General features: G+C 46.1%; 1 protein-coding gene across 1 annotated transcript in view; it reads right to left on the reverse strand.

Moving 5' to 3' along the window:
* ANHX (anomalous homeobox) overlaps positions 1-18,960 on the reverse strand; it is a 128,289-nt gene that overhangs the window by 20,360 nt on the left and 88,969 nt on the right. The window contains exon 7 of the mRNA XM_086966710.1: positions 4,628-4,712. Within this exon, the coding sequence (XP_086822836.1) occupies positions 4,628-4,712 (85 nt within the window). The remainder of the gene's footprint in view (positions 1-4,627; positions 4,713-18,960) is intronic.

The following is an 18,960-nucleotide window of genomic DNA, read 5'->3' on the forward strand; positions in this document are numbered from 1 at the left end:
ACAGCGGTCACAGACACCAGAACACAGTATGGGCTGTACAGGGAAGACAAACAGACAGCGACAGTGATACAAACCTAAGGCCTACCACTGACCACCAGGGATGAGGCGCATGTGGTAGCCTGCGGGTGGAGGAGGGCCTAAACTTCTATAGCAGTGGCAGCTGGGGCAGGGTCAGGACACACAGGCGGAGCTGTGTGGTAGGGGAGCGACCTACCAGCAATGTCAAGGGTGCTATTATAATTACTTTAAGCTGATCATTAATCTTGGCTTATCTAAAGCAAATTGGGGATTGTGCAGCCACTTTTAACAGTGGCTGGTTTGTTTTTTGCCTCATTTTTAAGACACATTTCAGAATTGTTATACATGAAAGTGTGTGTTTAGCTTAGCTACATGCTCAAACCATGACTAATATTTTAGATGTCTCTTTTGAGAGGGCATGTTTCTCAAACGCCAGGAGATATCATTTTTACAACTGCTAAGATCTGTAGGTCATTTGTCCTGCGCAGAGAGCATTGTGTTATCTTTATAGCATGTCAAACAAGCATTTGAATGCAATAAGTCTCACATTTGCATGAGTTTAAGCTGCTGGCATTGTAAATGACAATGGCTTTTATTTATCTGTTTTGATAATTAACACATATATAAAAGGCATTGTCATTTACAATGCCAATAGCTCAGACTCTTGTAAATGAGAGACCTACTCAAAGATACGGCCGCCAATGTCCCCGCTGCTCAGAAAGAGAAAGCACGCACGGCGTGCTGAATGCTGCAGGAAAACAAATCGTGTTTATAGTAGGAGAAACTCATTAAAGAAAATAGTGCTTACAGACTAAATAAGACATACCATGTAACAACAGAAATAAAACAACCAGTCCTCATGGGAGATTACAAACGAAGACAAGTGAGGACTAAGAAAGGACTAACATGCACATTAACAAATCAGAAGTCAGCATTTACGAAGGACAATGACACAAGCCAATGACAAATATGGGCGGGGCTTCAAGTCCACACTTGAATACTGCATGCCTGGCAGAGCCGCGCATGCGCTGCACAGGCTCGTCCTAAATACGAGCCCTGGCACATTTGCTGCGTGCCCAGTGGCCTGAACAGACAGTAAAATATATTAACTGCCCAAATGTTCTCTGTTTCGACTTAGGTCTGCTTTTAAAGTTCCTAAAGCTGGTACTGCAATATGTTGCTCTACTTTGTGAAATCTGTTGATACTTTGCAGTGATTAACAGTTCGATTTAGTTTTCTTCTGAGGGTTTCTGTTGGATGCTTCTATACTGTTGGACCAAGCCCTCCTTTGATCACTTGGACTATGCTCCCCACTATGTCCAAAACTTTAACATAAGTTGGATAAGTCAGTTACTTTCATTTATTATTTTGCAACTGAATTTGCAAGTGTTGTCCTTCTGCATCTAATACAATAGTTGTGTAAATTCCTATTGTTTTATTTCATATTGCTAGCTTTTTTCCTAATGCACACCACGTTGCATGTGAGATTTTTCATGTAAAAAAACAGAAATACAATATTCTATCTTTTCTAGATGGCTTTGGACCAATCATGTAAGAGAGACCGTGTACTAGTGTTTGGCTGGGAACGATCATGTTGTTCCCAATAAACCCCACACCAATTTATTTGTTAGGAACCCTATATAAAATTGTATATATCGTAGGCAGCTGGCGATGAGGCCTGAAGTAAACATCAGTGCAGGGGGCATTTTGTTCTCTTGTCGCTGAGCCTGTTTTATATTGCTTTGGCATAGCATTTTTCTGGCACAGATTTGCAGCCTTGACAATATTTTGTAGTCAAGGTCACAGAAGTCTATAAATTCAAAATAATGTTTTTGCAGGATTTATTTGGCCTATAAATGCATACTAGGTTAATAGTTAATAGCCTTCAGTTTTGTTTTAATGGAGAGCTTTATTTAACAATTATGATTTAGCAATTGCTTCATCTTTTGATATGTATTTCTTTTTGTCAACTGAACTTTATATATATTGCCGTCCACCTAAACTTGGAAAGTTCTCTTCTTCTTAATATATATATTATAACACACACTGCACCTGCCACTGCACCTACGACTGCATGAAACAGCACACACTGCACCTACCACTGCATGAACCAACACACACTGCACCTGCCACTGCACCTACGACGGCATGAAACAGCACACACTGCACCTACCACTGCATGAACCAACACACAGTGACCTACCACTGCACCCACCGATGCATGAACTAACACACACTGCACCTACGACTTCATGAAACAGCACACACTCCACCTACCACTGCATGAAACAACACACACTGCACCTACCACTGCATGAACCAGCACACATTGCACCTACCAGTTCACCTACAACTGCATGAACCAGCACACACTGTAACTAACAGTTCACCTACCACTGCATGAACCAGCACACATTGTACCTACCTCGGCACCTACCAATGTATGAACCAGCACACACTGCACCTACCAATGCATGAACCAGCACACACTGTACCTAGCAGTTCACCTAACGCTGCATGAACCAGAACACACTGCACCTACCACTGCATGTACCAGCACACACTGCACCTACCAATGCATGAACCAGCACACACTGAACCTACCAGTTCACCTACCACTGCATGAACCAGCACACACTGCATCTACCACTGCATGAACCAGCACACACTGCACCTACCTCTGCATGAACCAGCACATACTGTACCTACCAGTTCAACTACCTCTGCATGAACCAGCACACCCAGCACCTACTTCTGCAACTACAACTGCATGAACCAGCACAGAGCTTCTACCTCTGCACATATCACTGCATGAACCAGCACACACTGTATCTACTTCTGCATGAACCAGAACACACTGCACCTACCTCTGCATGAACCAGCTCACAGCACCTACCTCTGAATGAACCAGCACACATTGCACCTAGCTTTGCATAAACTAGCACACACTGCACCTACCACTGAATGAACCAGCACACACTGCGCTACCACTGCATGACCCAGCACACACTGCACCTAATACTGCATGACCCAGCACACACTGCACCTACCACTGCATGACCCAGCACCCACTACACCTACCGCTGGATGAACCTGCAGACACAGCACCTACCTCATCATGAACCAGCACACACTGCAAATACCGCTGCATGAACCAGCACACAGTGCTCCTACCTCTGCACCTACCACTGAATGAACCAACACACACTGCCCTTAGTTCTGCATGAATCAGAACACACTGCACCTACCGCTGCATGAACCAGTACACACTGCACCTACCTCTACATGAACCAGGACACTGCACAAAACAGCACACACTGCGCCTACCTGTGCACCTACCATTGCATGAACCAGCACACACTGCACCTAGCTCTGCATGAACCAGTGCACACTGCACCTACCACTGCATGAACCAGCACACACTGCACCTACCTCTGCATGAACCAGCACACACTTCGCCTACCTGTGCACCTTCCACTGCATGAACCAGCACACACTGCACCTACCACTGCAGGAACCAGGACACTGGGCCTACCACTGCATGAACCACTACACACTGTGCCTACCTCTGCATGAACCAGCACACATTGCACCTACCTCTGCATGAACTAGCACACACTGCAGTTAGCTCTGCATGAACCAGCACACACAGCATCTAACACTGCATGAACCAGCACACACTGCACCTACCACTGTATGAACCAGCACACACTGCACCTACCACTGCATGAACCAACACACACTGCACCTACCACTGCAGGAACCAGGACACTGGGCCTACCACTGCATGAACCACTACACACTGTGCCTACCTCTGCATGAACCAGCACACATTGCACCTACCTCTGCATGAACTAGCACACACAGCACCTACAACTCCATGAACCAGAACACACTGCAGTTAGCTCTGTATGAACCAGCACACACAGCATCTACCACTGCATGAACCAGCACACACTGCACCTACCATTGCCTGAACCAGCACACACTACACCTACCACTGCATGAACCAGCACACAGTCCACCTACATCTGCATGGAACAGCACACACAGCACCTACCACTGCATGAACCAGCACACACTCCTCTGCATGAACCAGCACACACTGCACCTACCACTGCATGAACCAGCACACAGTCCACCTACCTCTGCATGAACTAGCACACACAGCACCTACAACTCCATGAACCAGCACACACTGCAGTTAGCTCTGCATGAACCAGCACACACAGCATCTACCACTGCATGAACCAGCACACACTGAACCTACCACTGCATGAACCAGCACACACTGAACCTACCACTGCATGAACCAGCACAGACTGCACCTACCACTGCATGAACCAGCACACACTGCACCTACCACTGCATGAACCAGCAGACTGCACCTACCACTGGATGAACCAGCACAGACTGCACCTACCACTGCATGAACCAGCACACACTGCACCTACCACTGCATGGAACAGCACACACAGCACCTACCACTGCATGAACCAGCACCCACTGCACCTACCTCTGCATGAACTAACACACACTGCACCAACCTCTGCATGAACCAGAACACACAGCACCTACCACTACATGAACTAGCACACATTGCACCTACCTCTGCATGCTCCAGAGGCTGGTCCTCTTCAGTAAGAGCTGGCACTGGTAAGCTCTGGAACTGTCCATCAGCTGGCAGCGACGAGCTGGAAGAACCAGAAGAGGATAGAACGTTAGAGCACAGGGCATTCTCATAGGTCTGTGAGCCTGTCCCAGCGCTTCGGCCCTCCATGAAGCACAAAAGCACTCTCAACTCACATTTCCCAATTACCAGGAAGCATTTTAATTTCAATTACTTTTCAGATTGGAGACCAGGCCAGGATCATTGTGATCTATTTTTAGCTAATATCTGGATCTCTGTGGTCTCCTACAGAAACTGAGACCCTCTATCTCTAGTCGCTGCCTCCTTTCAAAGTAGACTCTTCAGTATTGCCACTTGGTAAACCAGAACCTTAGTGACGGCCTCCAGGTATACCAGAACCATAGAGACTGCTGCCTAGTATACAACCCTAGTGACTGCCTCTTTATATAGCAAAACCCTAGTGACTGCCTCCTTGTATACAACAACCTTTGTGACTGCCTCTTGGTATACCAGAACCCTAGTGACTGCCTCTTGGTATACCAGAACCCTGGTGACTGCCTCTTGGTATAACAGAACCCTAGTGATTGGCACTTGGTATACATCAACCGTAGTGACTGCCTCTTGTTATGCCATATCATTAGTGACTGCCTCTTGGCATACCAGGGCCTTAGTGATTGCCTCTTAGTATACATCAACCTTAGTGACTGCTGCTTGGAATACCGGAACCTTAGTGACTGCCTCTTGGTATACCAGAACTTTAGTAACTGCCTCTTGGTATACCAGAACCTTAGTGACTGCCTCTTGGTATACCAGAACCTTAGTGACTGCCTCTTGGTATACCAGAACCTTAGTGACTGTCTCTTGGTATACCAGAACCTTAGTGACTGTCTCTTGGTATACCAGAACCTTAGTGACTGTCTCTTGGTATACCAGAACCTTAGTGACTGCCTCTTGGTATACCAGAACCCTAGTGATTGCCACTTGGTATACCAGAACCTTAGTGACTGCCTCTTGGTATACCAGAACCTTAGTGACTGTCTCTTGGTATACCAGAACCTTAGTGACTGCCTCTTGGTATACCAGAACCTTAGTGACTGCCTCTTGGTATACCAGAACCCTAGTGATTGCCACTTGGTATACATCAAACTTAGTGACTGCCTCTTGTTATGCCAGATTCTTAGTGACTGCCTTTGGCATACCAGGGTCTTAGTTATTGCCTCTTAATATACATCAACATTAGTGACTGCCGCTTGGTATACCAGAACTTTAATGACTGCCTCTTGGTATACCAGAACCTTAGTAACTGCCTCTTGGTATACCAGAACCTTAGTGACTCCCTCTTGCCATACCAGGGCCTTAGTGATGGCCTCTTAGTATACATCAACCTTAGTGACTGCAGCTTGGTATACCAGAACCTTAGTGAATGTCTCTTAATAATCATCAACCTTATTGAATGCCTCTTGGTGTGCCACAACCTTCGTGACTGCCTCTAGGTATACTAGACCCTTAGTGACTGCCTCTTACTATACAAGAAACTTAAGTCACTTATTCTTGGTATGCAACAATCTTAGTGACTGCCTCTTCATATATACCAACCTTAGTCATTGCTTCTTAGTATGCATTGACCTTGGTGACTACGACATCATACAAGAACCGTATTGACTTCCTCTAGGTATACCAGAGCCTTAGTGACTACCTTGTGGTGTATATCAACCTTAATGACTGCCACTTGGTATACCTGACTCCTGGTCACTTTCTATTGCTCTGCCCCAAACATCATCACTGCCTCCTGGTACACATAAACCACAGTCACTGCGTCTTGGTACACATAAAACCTTAGTCACTGCCTCCTGGTACACATGAACCACAGTCACTGCGTCTTGGTACACATAAAACCTTAGTCACTGCCTCCTGGTGCACATGAACCTCAGTTGCTGCCTCTTGGTACACATGAACCATAGTCGCTGCCTCCTGGTGCACATGACCCTCAGTCGCTGCCTCTTGGTGCACATGAACCTTAGTCACAGCCTCTTGGTACACATGAATCATAGTTGCTGCCTCCTGGTACACATGAACCTTAGTCACAGCCTCCTGGTACACATGAACCGAAGTTGCTGCCTCTTGGTACACATGAACCTTAGTCACAGCCTCCTGGTACACATGAACCGAAGTTGCTGCCTCTTGGTACACATGAACCTTAGTCACAGCTTCCTGGTACACATGAATCATAGTCGCTGCCTCCTGGTACACATGAACCTTAGTCACAGCCTCCTGGTACACATGAATCATAGTCGCTGCCTCCTGGTACACATGAACCTTAGTCACAGCCTCCTGGTACACATGAATCATAGTTGCTGCCTCCTGGTACACATGAACCTTAGTCACAGCCTCCTGGTACACATGAACCGAAGTTGCTGCCTCCTGGTACACATGAACCTTAGTCACAGCCTCCTGGTACACATGAACCTTAGTTGCTGCCTCCTGGTACACATGAACCTTAGTCACAGACTCCTGGTACACATGAACCTTAGTCACAGCCTCCTGGTACACATGAACCGAAGTTGCTGCCTCCTGGTACACATGAACCTTAGTCACAGCCTCCTGGTACACATGAACCGAAGTTGCTGCCTCCTGGTACACATGAACCTTAGTCACAGCCTCCTGGTACACATGAAACTTAGAATTTCCTCAGCCCCTTAAACAGACACTGGCAACTGACCATCCAAACAGCCTCAGTTCCTGACTCATTTTCATAAAATACAGAGAATTCCAAGAATCCTTTTCAACATAGTAAAGCCAACCTATGAGCCCCAGATCCTACTGAAGACAAGGAATCCAGCCTGTCCATTCTGCCTCACTATTCTCAAGCCTCATCGGATGCGGTGTCAGCATAAACTACCTTGTCTGGCATGTACCAGGGACAGACTCAATATCAGGGATTACTATTAACCTATCATGTGTCCTTGTTGGCATATCATGGAATCCACGTAAGCTTGTTAATTCTGACTTCTATGTACTGGGCATTAGAATGAACCCACAAATACCCTTTACGCTTAACCACCGCCTCCTGTGAACTAGAAAATGAAGGGGGCTCCAAATCTCCCACAAACCTCTTTCCCTTCCTACAACAAGTAGATTTAGTTAACAAAGTGTCTGATACTTCATATAATTCACATGTGGCACAACACAAACATATTACATACAGTGCCTGTCACCCAGTATGCCTCACTCGTTGAATGAAAATGAAGGGTGAAATGTGTCAAGTGTCCACATTATGTGCATCTTCGTTGGGTCATCTACTGAATACATACAGCTTTCAGCACGTCTGATAACATAACTCAATATGAAGTCCGTAAGAATTTTCCTTTCGAATTGATATTTCGCTCTAACCCAGGGTGAAGAGCAGGGGTGTGTGAAATTCATGTAATTTGCTCTCGCGTAACTAGGTGAAATTTGGGAGAAATTATGCAAAATAATGCATAATTTAGCAAAATACAGATCGTCATTTAACGTTCTACTCTAGGGCAAAATCTGTCCTTTCATCAACAGTGTGAAAAACACAATTACCACTAATAACAACCGCGCGCATTCTGGTTGTTTACATTGTTCGTGCACTATAGCTTTGCAGTGAAAACTGCATACATACGCAATGTGACATAATGGCGTAATTTCAGGAATTTTGCGTAACAAGCACAATGTGAAATCCCTAAAATTATTCAAATTATGCCAGCTCGGGGGCGTGGCTATGCAGTGTTGCATGATGGCCGCTGACTAAAGCAGTTCCATCCAAACCGACTCTCCCCCAAATAAAATAAATCCGTCAACCGAGAGGAGTTTACGCAATCGGAAGGTACATAGACCCCATAGACTCCGCCAGAAAGAGCGGAGTCGAACGACCGACTGCAGCTGAAGCTACGGACTGAACAATCTGCTGCCACACAGGGCGTCTAAGCCGGGGCCTGGAGTAGGGGTGGAGGCCGAGAACGTGCTGACGTAAAACGGCAAGATCGGGCTCAAACCCGGGGAAGTGGAAAGGAAAGCAAAAGCTCTGGGACCTGGGACATTCAGCCAGGGGATGGCACCGCCAGAAGCGCAGCGGAGTGGCGCAAGGAGACCAGAGCAGTTACAGATTGCCAGCAGCCGATCAAAAACTGTACAGTGAAGGAGCCTGTGTAGTGATACAGTGACTTCGTGATCTGGACCCTGAAAATAGAGGGGATGGAGAGTGGCGGTGGTCAGGAGCCCGAGGTGAGGTGCTGGACCCGCCTGCCCCTCCCACCCTTACCCCGGTTCGCACTAATACTGCTACAGCAATGCTGGTGGAACCCCCTGGCATATAACAAAAGCCAGTGCGGAGCGGAGCCTGGCAGATGAAACAACTCCCCAACGGAAGGGCGCAGAGGTGATGGGCGACCCAACAGATTGGCCTGAGAGTGCGGGTTGGCGGAGTTGAAGGGCTGGGGCTGAAGTGTATTGTGAGGGCGGGGTGGGTGGCTGTCTCCCTCAGTAATACAGACCGTGGTGGTGAGGAGCAGTGTGCATGCCAAGGCGTGGGCTGAAAAACAACGCCAACCGGGGGGGCAGTAGTGGCAGCCGAGACAGACACTTGAAAATATCAGGAACCCCGGAGAACGAACCTTTGGGGGGCCTTGGCCCTCAGCTTCCCTCTGCCTTCCCCTGCGGCCCCATCCACCTACGGAGCCCGGGAGGGGAGATCCAAATCAGCTGTATATCGCCTGCTAGTGCTACAAGAGAGAAACAGGGGGTTGGTAAAGACACACATCGTCACCGCAGGGAGCGGGCCGAGTCACCTGATAAAGGGCAAGGATGACATCCACGAGGGCACCTAAAACAGTCCAAACAAACAAACTAGACCGCTATACGCTCCCAAAGGAAATGCTGCAAGACCCAACACCGAGAGATAAACACACTGGAGAACAAGCATTTGCAATGCAATGGTCTCGGCATCATTAAAGATAGAGCAATTGGCATTGCTCATGACATTTCTTTTTTTTCTTTAAATCATAAATAAATGGCATTGTCATTTACATTGCCAATACACAGCACTCTGCACTAAACAGCACACACCACCCTGCACCTGCACTCACTACTCTGCACACTCACTACTCTGCACACTCACTACTCTGCACTCACTACTCTGCACTCACTACTCTGCACTCACTAATCTGCACTCACTACTCTGCACTCTGCACTCACTACTCTGCATTCACTACTCTGCACTCACTACTCTGCACTCACTACTCTGCACTCACTACTCTGCACTCTGCACTCACTACTCTGCACTCACTACTCTGCACTCACTACTCTGCACTCACTACTCTGCACTCTGCACTCACTACTCTGCACTCACTACTCTGCACTCACTACTCTGCACTCACTACTCTGCACTCACTACTCTGCACTCACTACTCTGCACTCACTACTCTGCACTCTGCACTCACTACTCTGCACTCTGCACTCACTACTCTGCACTCACTACTCTGCACTCACTACTCTGCACTCGCTACTCTGCACTCACTACTCTGCACTCACTACTCTGCACTCACTACTCTGCACTCACTACTCTGCACTCTGCACTCACTACTCTGCACTCTGCACTCACTACTCTGCATTCACTACTCTGCACTCACTACTCTGCACTCACTACTCTGCACTCACTACTCTGCACTCACTACTCTGCACTCTGCACTCACTACTCTGCACTCACTACTCACACTCACTACTCACACTCACTACTCACACTCACTACAGCTTCCTTCCACAGCTAGAACTAGTGCATAATGTCAAAACAGAGAAAACAAGGAAACACACTGAAGCTGTCTGTACCACGCCAAGTTCACATTTCGAGCAGCATGTGTTAAATCACGCTTTAGACTACTTCTCTACTCAAAAGTAGTACATTTCCTTCAAAAAGATAAAAATATGACATGCAAACAGTAATGCCGACACAAACTGTTCAGCATGGGTTCTGATTTACATGAAAACATTAATTTCACTTAAAATAATAATAGTTTTTAGCTAAATTAAATGTACATTTCGATTTAGGGCATATTCACATATTTTTAGTAAATTTAAATGTCAGTGGCAGATGGACACGCTTTCATTTAGCAGCCAAATATACAATAACTCTTACTGCCCCCGGAATTCCGCCGCGGCCGCACCGGAAGTCAGGCAAGGTCGCCTGTGACGGGGGCGGAGCCGCGTCCGGACCGGAAGAGGAGGCAGGCGGAGGAAATGCGTGGAGCGGCCCGGGGCTCCTGCGAGCGTGGAGAGCCCCCGGGGCCGACAACAGGACGTTGCACGCGTGTTGCGGGGCTCCCTTGACCAAGAGGGAGTCCCGGGATAGGAGCCGCAGCGTCAACTCTCCCTGCCGGTGCGGAGAGCGGAGTCCCCCAGATTGCCACAGTAAGTTAAAGGGGAGAGGGGGGGCCGGTGCGCGCGCGCGTGTGTGTGTGTGTGTGTGTGTGTGTGTGTGTGTGTGTGTGTATGAGTGGGGGGGTTCTGTATGTATGTGCGTGCGTGAGCGCTTCTGTTTCTATGTATGCGTGTGTTGTGTGGGAGCCTCGCGCAGCGCTCGTACTAATGCGCGTGCCAGTTTAGAATCGCCTGCGCGCGGCCAGGAGTGTCTCCTGGGAAGCACGCCCAGTGACATAAGATCTCGGCGGAGACGCGCTTCCGCGCGTCTTTAGCCGAGACCTAAAAAGGAGGTGAAAGCCCGGCACTCACCTTAAAAGATGTGATCGAGGCAATAACTGGGGTGAAAACCTCGCTGGAGCACAAGATGGACTTAATCTCGATTGAAGTGAATCTCATTAGGGCAATTCTCACCAAAATCAGAGAAAAGGTCAAACAGGTAGAAACCACCACGGCGAGCCTGGTTGATGACACCACGCAACTACAGGGCAAAGTCAGAGAACTGCAAGCTTTCCGAAAGTTTGCCGAAAGCAAGCTGGATGACTATGAGGGACGGCTCTGAAGAAACAACATACGCATCCTGGGAGTGCGGGAGAAATCAGGTCATTCACCGGACCTCTTTGTGGAAGATCTTATCCTTAATCACCTGCAGCCTAAAGGACTGGGCAAATTCTTTGTAATAAAGAGCACACAGAGTCCCTGGAGTCGCCCGGAGCCGCCCCCCTCCGTCCAATGCTGGCAAGGGTCCTCAATTTTCGTAACAGGGATGTTACACTCCAAAACACCAGGGTAGCCCCCCCACTCCACTATGAAAATGTCGACATAACCTTTTTCCCAGACTTTACCCAAGTGGTACAAAAGCAGAGGCGACTCTATATGGTAATTAAAAAGAAACTCAGAGACAGAGGCTTTAAATAGGCAATGTTGTTCCCAGCAGACTCCGGGTGGAGGAGGAGGAGGAACGGGCATGGTTCTTTGATCACCCGGAATCAGCTGCCGAATGGCTAGAGAGTCAGAGAGAATAAGACAGTAACTTTCAGGGCCACGGCAAACGGACAGATTGTCACGTAGCAGGAAGGGTGGGACCCATGGAACAGTGGAGCCTCTCCCCCAGTTGCACCGGATCCATGCCCAAGACGGAAGTAGGTACCCAGTAACAATGACAGACCTGAACTGAATGGGGCCACCTTCCACGGATAAGTAGTTTGACGTTCTAACACGAACCTCTCGGGGGCACATACCATAGTGGAAACAGAGGGGGGGAGAGAGCACCTTGCACCTCACTTTTCTTCTTTTGGTTAACTTGTTGAGCGACAGGCACTCTGCAATTTCATTCATGGGCAGTTTTGTGCCCAGAGTGCAGGGATGCAGGGAGGGGGGTGGTTGCGGTGGGGGTTTACAGTTATTGAATGTTGTAGTTTTTGTATCGACAGATCAAACTGACATTGATGCAGAGGAGACAGGAAGTTATGCAGGATCCAATGAGTGCACAGTAGGATAAAAGTGCCAAAATCCTGAGCTGGTATGTCAACAGGCTTGGTGATAAGGTCAAGCATAGCGTAATCTTGCAATATATTAAAAGACAAGCCCCTGACATTATTCTGCTTCAAGAAACCCATTTGGTGGGAAGCTCCTGCAAGGCATTAAACAGGTGGGGCTGCAAATTGGTGGCACATGCCGGTTTTACGACCGACTCATAATGGGTAGGCTTAATGGTGAGAAACTCATTCCCTCTATCCGTGAATTCCACATGGACAGATGATCGGGGTAGATAAAAAGGAGTCTCTGGACTTTGGGAAGGGAACATATTGACACTCAATAAGATCTGCGTGCCTCCTGGCCTCCAGGGGACACATTTAAAGACCCGGGAACAATCCTACTATCACTGCCGGAGGGTCTCCTGGTGGTTGGGGGTGACTTCAATGCAGTGGTATCAGGCACCCTAGATCGACACCCCCCACGTGAGATCAGGTCTTTTTCCAGATGGCTGCCCGGCTTTATGGAGGCGTTGGAGTTAGTGGATGGGTGGACAACATACAACCCAGACAGAATCAACATACTTTCCATTCCGGGGCTCACCATAGCATTTCCCGCATAGACTACCTCCTGGTACCCGCTTCTCGGGAAGCCAGTATTGAAGAGATCAGACATCTGGCAAGAGGAATTTCTGACCATTCTCTGGTACGAGCGTGTATAGTCCTGGATCGGACAAGGGTAGGGAAAATTGCTCCCATTAATCCATGGTATCTCCGTGACCCAGGAGTCCGTAAAGCATTACTCCAAACCATAGATCACTATTTCAAAGAGAATGAGAGAACGGTGGACTCTGCCCAGACCTTGTGGGTAGCATTCAAATCAGTAATACGAGGGCAAGCACTGTCATTAATAACTGGAATGAAAAAAGACAGACAGAAAGAAATAATAGAGGCAGAAGACGAAGTCCTCCGGTTGGAGGAAGAGCTAGAAATAGAGGTTACACATGAGCCCCTTCACGCACTACAACTCGATCAAGAAGATTATAAAGTGTTGGCCACTGATAGGGCTAAAAGCCTGGGGAGAGAAAAACTGAGCAGAATATATGACCTGGGGGACAAAGCAGGGAAGCTACTTGTATGGCTTGACAAGAAGGAGTGGGCTAGTAGACTGGTACCGGAGTTGACGGGTGCTGACAACACATCCATGACCGATCCACAAGAAGTAGCGAATCAATTCACTGACCACTACCAGGTGTTATATCATACTAGTGGGCCATTCACAGAGGAGGACTCCCAGTCGCTAATACAAGACATAAAGCTTCCCACCATGACAGAAGAAAACCAACACTTCCTGGAAAGTGAGTTTAAAAATGACAAAATAGCACAAGCCATCAGGTTACTACACTCAAGCAAGGCCCTAGGACCCAATGGTATACCCATTGAGTTGTACAAACTTCGACCCGACAAATCAGCCCCATACCTCGAAGCTATGTTCGTTGAAAGCAGAGAGCTGGGAGTGCTACCAGAGGGTGGCCACTTTGATCACCATTCACAAGGAGGGTAAACCAAAGACCGACTGCGCCTCCTATAGACCAATTTCCCGGCTCAACGCAGAACCCAAAATCATAGCTAAACTCATAGCAAACCGCCTAGTGAAGGTAATTGGCGGTCTGATTCACCTTGATCAGTCAGGTTTCATGCCGCATCGAAACACTGCGTTAAACTTACACAGGGTGAATGGGGAATTAGGAAGAGTAGCTACGATCCAAGAGGCAGCAATAATCATGTCGTTAGATGCGAACATGGCATTCAACACTATCAAATGGCCATATCTCTTTGCAGTCCTGGCTTAAATGGGGTTTGGACTGAGTTTCATTCAACGGGTAAGGGTCCTATACTCCCTGCCCCTGGCACAGGTCATAGTTAATAATAAGAAATCTACTGTGGTCAAGCTGAGTCGGGGGACTCATCAGGGATGTCCTCTCTCCTCTCTCATATTTACCCTTGCCCTGGAACCTCTGGCTGCATGGATTCGTAGGGACCCTGTCATAGAGGTCTGCATGGGTCCTCCGAATGGGAAGACTGTATCTCTCTTTACGCAGACGACATTCTGCTTTACCTAGCCTCCCGAAAGCATCATTAGTAAGTGTATTTGATATATTGGCCATATTCAGGAGATTTTCTGGGTTTTCCCTCATCTACGTCCTAAAAGGAGATCCATCAACCACACCACGGAGCTGTCCAATACATATCAATACAATGGGCTTCAAATACCTAGGCATCTTTATCTCCCTAGATCAGACTTTCCGTTTTAACCGTAATCTCTCCCTCCACTACAAAGGTTGAAACTAGACATAGCAAGCTGGAAAACGCTTCGGCTCTCGCTGATGGTCAAAGCAGCCCTCTTTAAAATGATGGCCCCCTTTCTATATGCACTACAGAACTCTCTAGACCCAGGTCCGGCATCATACTTCAAAGAAATTGAGGGCCTACAGAGAGACATATTGTGGGACAGGAAACCTCGTATAGCATTAGCCAAACAAATTCTAAATTGATATGATGGGGGGATTAGCCTCCCAGATATAAAAAAGAACTACAGGACGAATTTTGTAATAGAAGATATACTGTCATGGATAGGTAGACCAGGAGCCAGAGATGTAGATAAGTAGATTTATTATTCCAGGTAAGATGGTGCCGGGTGTCCCACCGGGAGCAGCCTCCTGCGGCTCAGCCCCACTCAATCTAACCGATCACTCCTTCAAACCATGCACACACACCCAACATTCTATGACATCACACTTGTTGTGGGTTTCGAGAAAACACAGGAAACTTAAATAAAGATGGTAGGTGTGTTTATTCTCAGAGAAACGAGCCACCACACCATACACAGGCACAGGGAAACATCAACTGACAATTTGCAGAACTAGAACATCTTTAGCACCATGACAACATAGAAGTTCCAAAAAAGGAACATAAAAGCACTAGAAAATACAACATTATCTCTTTTTTTCCAAAGAAAAGTAAAGAAAAACAACTTTAAAGAAAAACAAGAGCAAAATAAAGAAAGGCAAAAGAGAAAAGAAGAAAAGAAAAAAAAGTAACAAAATTTCCAAGGAAGACGGGTTACACGAGTGGACTTCCTGACAGAACAATATCTCATGGGAGACACATCAGAGTTACTACCTAGAGCAGGAGGTATTGGATTCACTTCAGAAACAGAAAACTCTGGTTGAGACTCACGATCAGCACAAGTTCCACAGTCACTCACTTTCACCTTAATAACTTTACAAAGATTCCACCAATGACCACCTTCCACCATGACGGCATTTCCACACACCTTCTCAACACGAACAGGTTCACCAAAAGAGTCACAACCTTTATTAACAGACCTATAATTCTTCACACGCACCATATCTCCAGGAGAAATGTTCACACTTTTAGTGGATTTCTTGTCATTATACCTGTAGGCCATTTTGTCTTGGGCACTTTTAACACGCAACTGCAACTCATCATAATTGACAAAATGAGGAGAAACCTTTTGAGCGACAGTTCTCAAAAGCCAGGCAGGATAAAGTGTAGAAGTGGGTAATCTTCCTCTGAGGGAAACAAAAGGAGCAACCTTTGTGACAGAATGCCGGGTAGTGCGATAGAACCAAATCATGGATCTCACAGCATTCTCCACATCAAAATTGTTCCCTTTGGCCCACTTTATACACTCCACAAGCACCCGATTCATTCTCTCAACTTGACCATTTGTTTGAGGATGCCCCACTGAACTCCTTAAGTGCTTAATTCCAGATTCTGACAAAAAGACACGCATCTTAGCATTAACAAATTGAACACCATTGTCAGAAACAAGTGTCTCAGGAAAACCATCCGTCATAAAAATTTCTCTTAGAAAGAGAATTGCACAACTGGCAGTGGGATTAGTACAAAATTTAACCTCAGGCCATTTACTATGAAAATCCATGAGCACAAAAGCAAATCTTAAGTGAGAAGGAAGAAAGTTGAAAGGACCAACCAGGTCAATACCAATTTTCAACCAGGGTTTAGAAGGAAAAGGTATAGGCTGCAAAGGAGGAACAACAACTTTCAAACCTTTCTCAGCAGAAGCACACACACAACAGAGCTTAACTCTTTCTTCCACACCACCATCCATTGAAGGCCACCAATAGTGCAATCTCAATCGTCTCTTGGTCATTGTGAGCCCAAGGTGTCCATCATGAGCCCTATCTATCAATTTCACACGTAGATTCAGAGGAGGTATACATCTGTCATCTCTCATGACAACCCCATCTTCTATAGAAAGTTCATCAGAAACCTTCCAAAAAGGTTGAATATGAAAAAGGTAGACTCCTTTCTTTAGGCCATCCTGCAACAATATAATCTTTGACTTTCAACAAAGTTACATCAGAGTTCATGGCATCCAACCATTCGTTTTCAGAACCCACATTTTCAACAGCATCCAAAGTAGCAATAAAACAATCCTCTCTATCCTCTATTTAGTAGTAAGATGGGCTATGTGCGGTGTGGCATACTTCACACGATCACCAGACAAAATGTAAACCAGAGGCTTATGGTCAGTCTGAATTACAAACTTCCTTCCCCAAATATAGGTGCAAAACTTTTCACAAGCCCAATAGCATGCTAGCAACTCTTTTTCGATCACTGAATAATTGATTTCAGGATCTCTTAAAACCCTTGAAGCATAACTAATAGTGACCTCTTTTTCATCAATAATTTGAGTGAGCACTGCACCCAGACCATAATTACTTGCGTCAACAGTGATAATACAACTAACACTGGGGTCATAAGCCTTCAAAATCTTTGCATTTACCAATTCAGATTTAACCAAATCAAAAGTTGACTGACAAACTTCATCCCAAACAAAAGTAACACTAGACCTGAGCATATTTGACAAAGACTTCATTTTACTGGCATAGTCTGGGATAAAACGTGAATAAAATTCACATAAACCCAAAAATGACCGCAACTCTTCCTTATTTTTGGGTACAGGACAATCAACAACAGCTTTAACCAAACCAGGTCTAGGAGAAACTCCCAAACTAGACACCAAATGACCCAGAAATTCAACTTCTTTTTTCCAAAACTCACATTTGTTCTTTTTAACCACAATGCCTTTTTCATCAAATTTTCTGAGAACAGACCTGAGAATAAAATCGTGTTGGTCTAGAAATTTGTCAAAAATTAAAACATCGTCTTGAAAGATCACTACTCCCTTGATATCTTTCAGAACACTCTGCATGATTCTTTGAAAAACTGAAGCCGCAGAAGCAAGCCCAAACGGCATTCTACAAAACTGAAAAGTCCCAAAGGGAGAATTAAAAGCAGTGTAATGTCTGGACTCCTCCTCCAGCACAATTTGGTGGTATGCAGAGGCTAAATCAATTTTTGAAAACCACTGCGCATCTCTCAGCTCTTCCAACAAATCACCAATCTTTGGAAGTGGGTGGGCATCCACCCAAATCTCCTTATTAAGACTCCTGAGATCACAACAAAGACGAATTTCCCCATTCCTTTTACGTGCGACCACCAAAGGACTAAGCCACAAACTAGATTCAATAGGCTCTATGATACCATTTCTCTCTAGTCACTCAAGTGCAGCTTTAAGATCTGCTCTCAAACTAAAAGTTACAGACCTAACCTTATGTTTCACAGGCACCGCATCACTTTTAACCTTGATCCTATGTTTAAATCCAGAAATTTCACCAAGTGAATCTGAAAAAACTCTAGGAAACTCTTTCTTGAGAGATAATGAATCGGGCATATCCAGCACAACAAGTACCTGTTCTTTTGCACCAGGTCTCAACAATATACCAAAGAGACCCTTATGGTACCACCCCAAAATGTTCAAACCACGCACTGCCACATATATCTTCCCCGGTATCTTCCTATCTTTAAACTGCAAAATGTCTTCAATGTAGCCTTCCAAAACTATCTTGCGACCCTCATAGGACACAGGTGCCCTGTCAGGGGGAAACAATTCCCTATCAGCCCAGGACTGCTTAAATAATTCTAAGGAAATCATGGTTATCCTTGCTCCAGAATCTGCAAGAAGTTTTAAACAAACATCACCTACAAAAATATCCACATAAGGATCTACACATTCTGCGGGATCCCCAGTTACAACACCATCATCAGTGACAGTGACAATCATGTCCTTAAATTCTTTCACCATTTCACACTCCGAGACAAGCTCATTCTCCAACACACAACTGACTTTTTCCGGTTTACTCAAACTGGCTTGGCAAACTTTAGCCAAATGACCAAATTTCCCACACTTATAACACTTTGCATTTTTCCCTGGACAAAAACTGTTTTCTTTGGAGTGTGGAGAATAACCACATCTATAACACATATTTTTCTTAAAATAACTCTTTT

Source organism: Lissotriton vulgaris, chromosome 4_1, assembly GCF_964263255.1.
Source record: "Lissotriton vulgaris chromosome 4_1, aLisVul1.2, whole genome shotgun sequence".
Classification (NCBI taxonomy): domain Eukaryota; kingdom Metazoa; phylum Chordata; class Amphibia; order Caudata; family Salamandridae; genus Lissotriton; species Lissotriton vulgaris.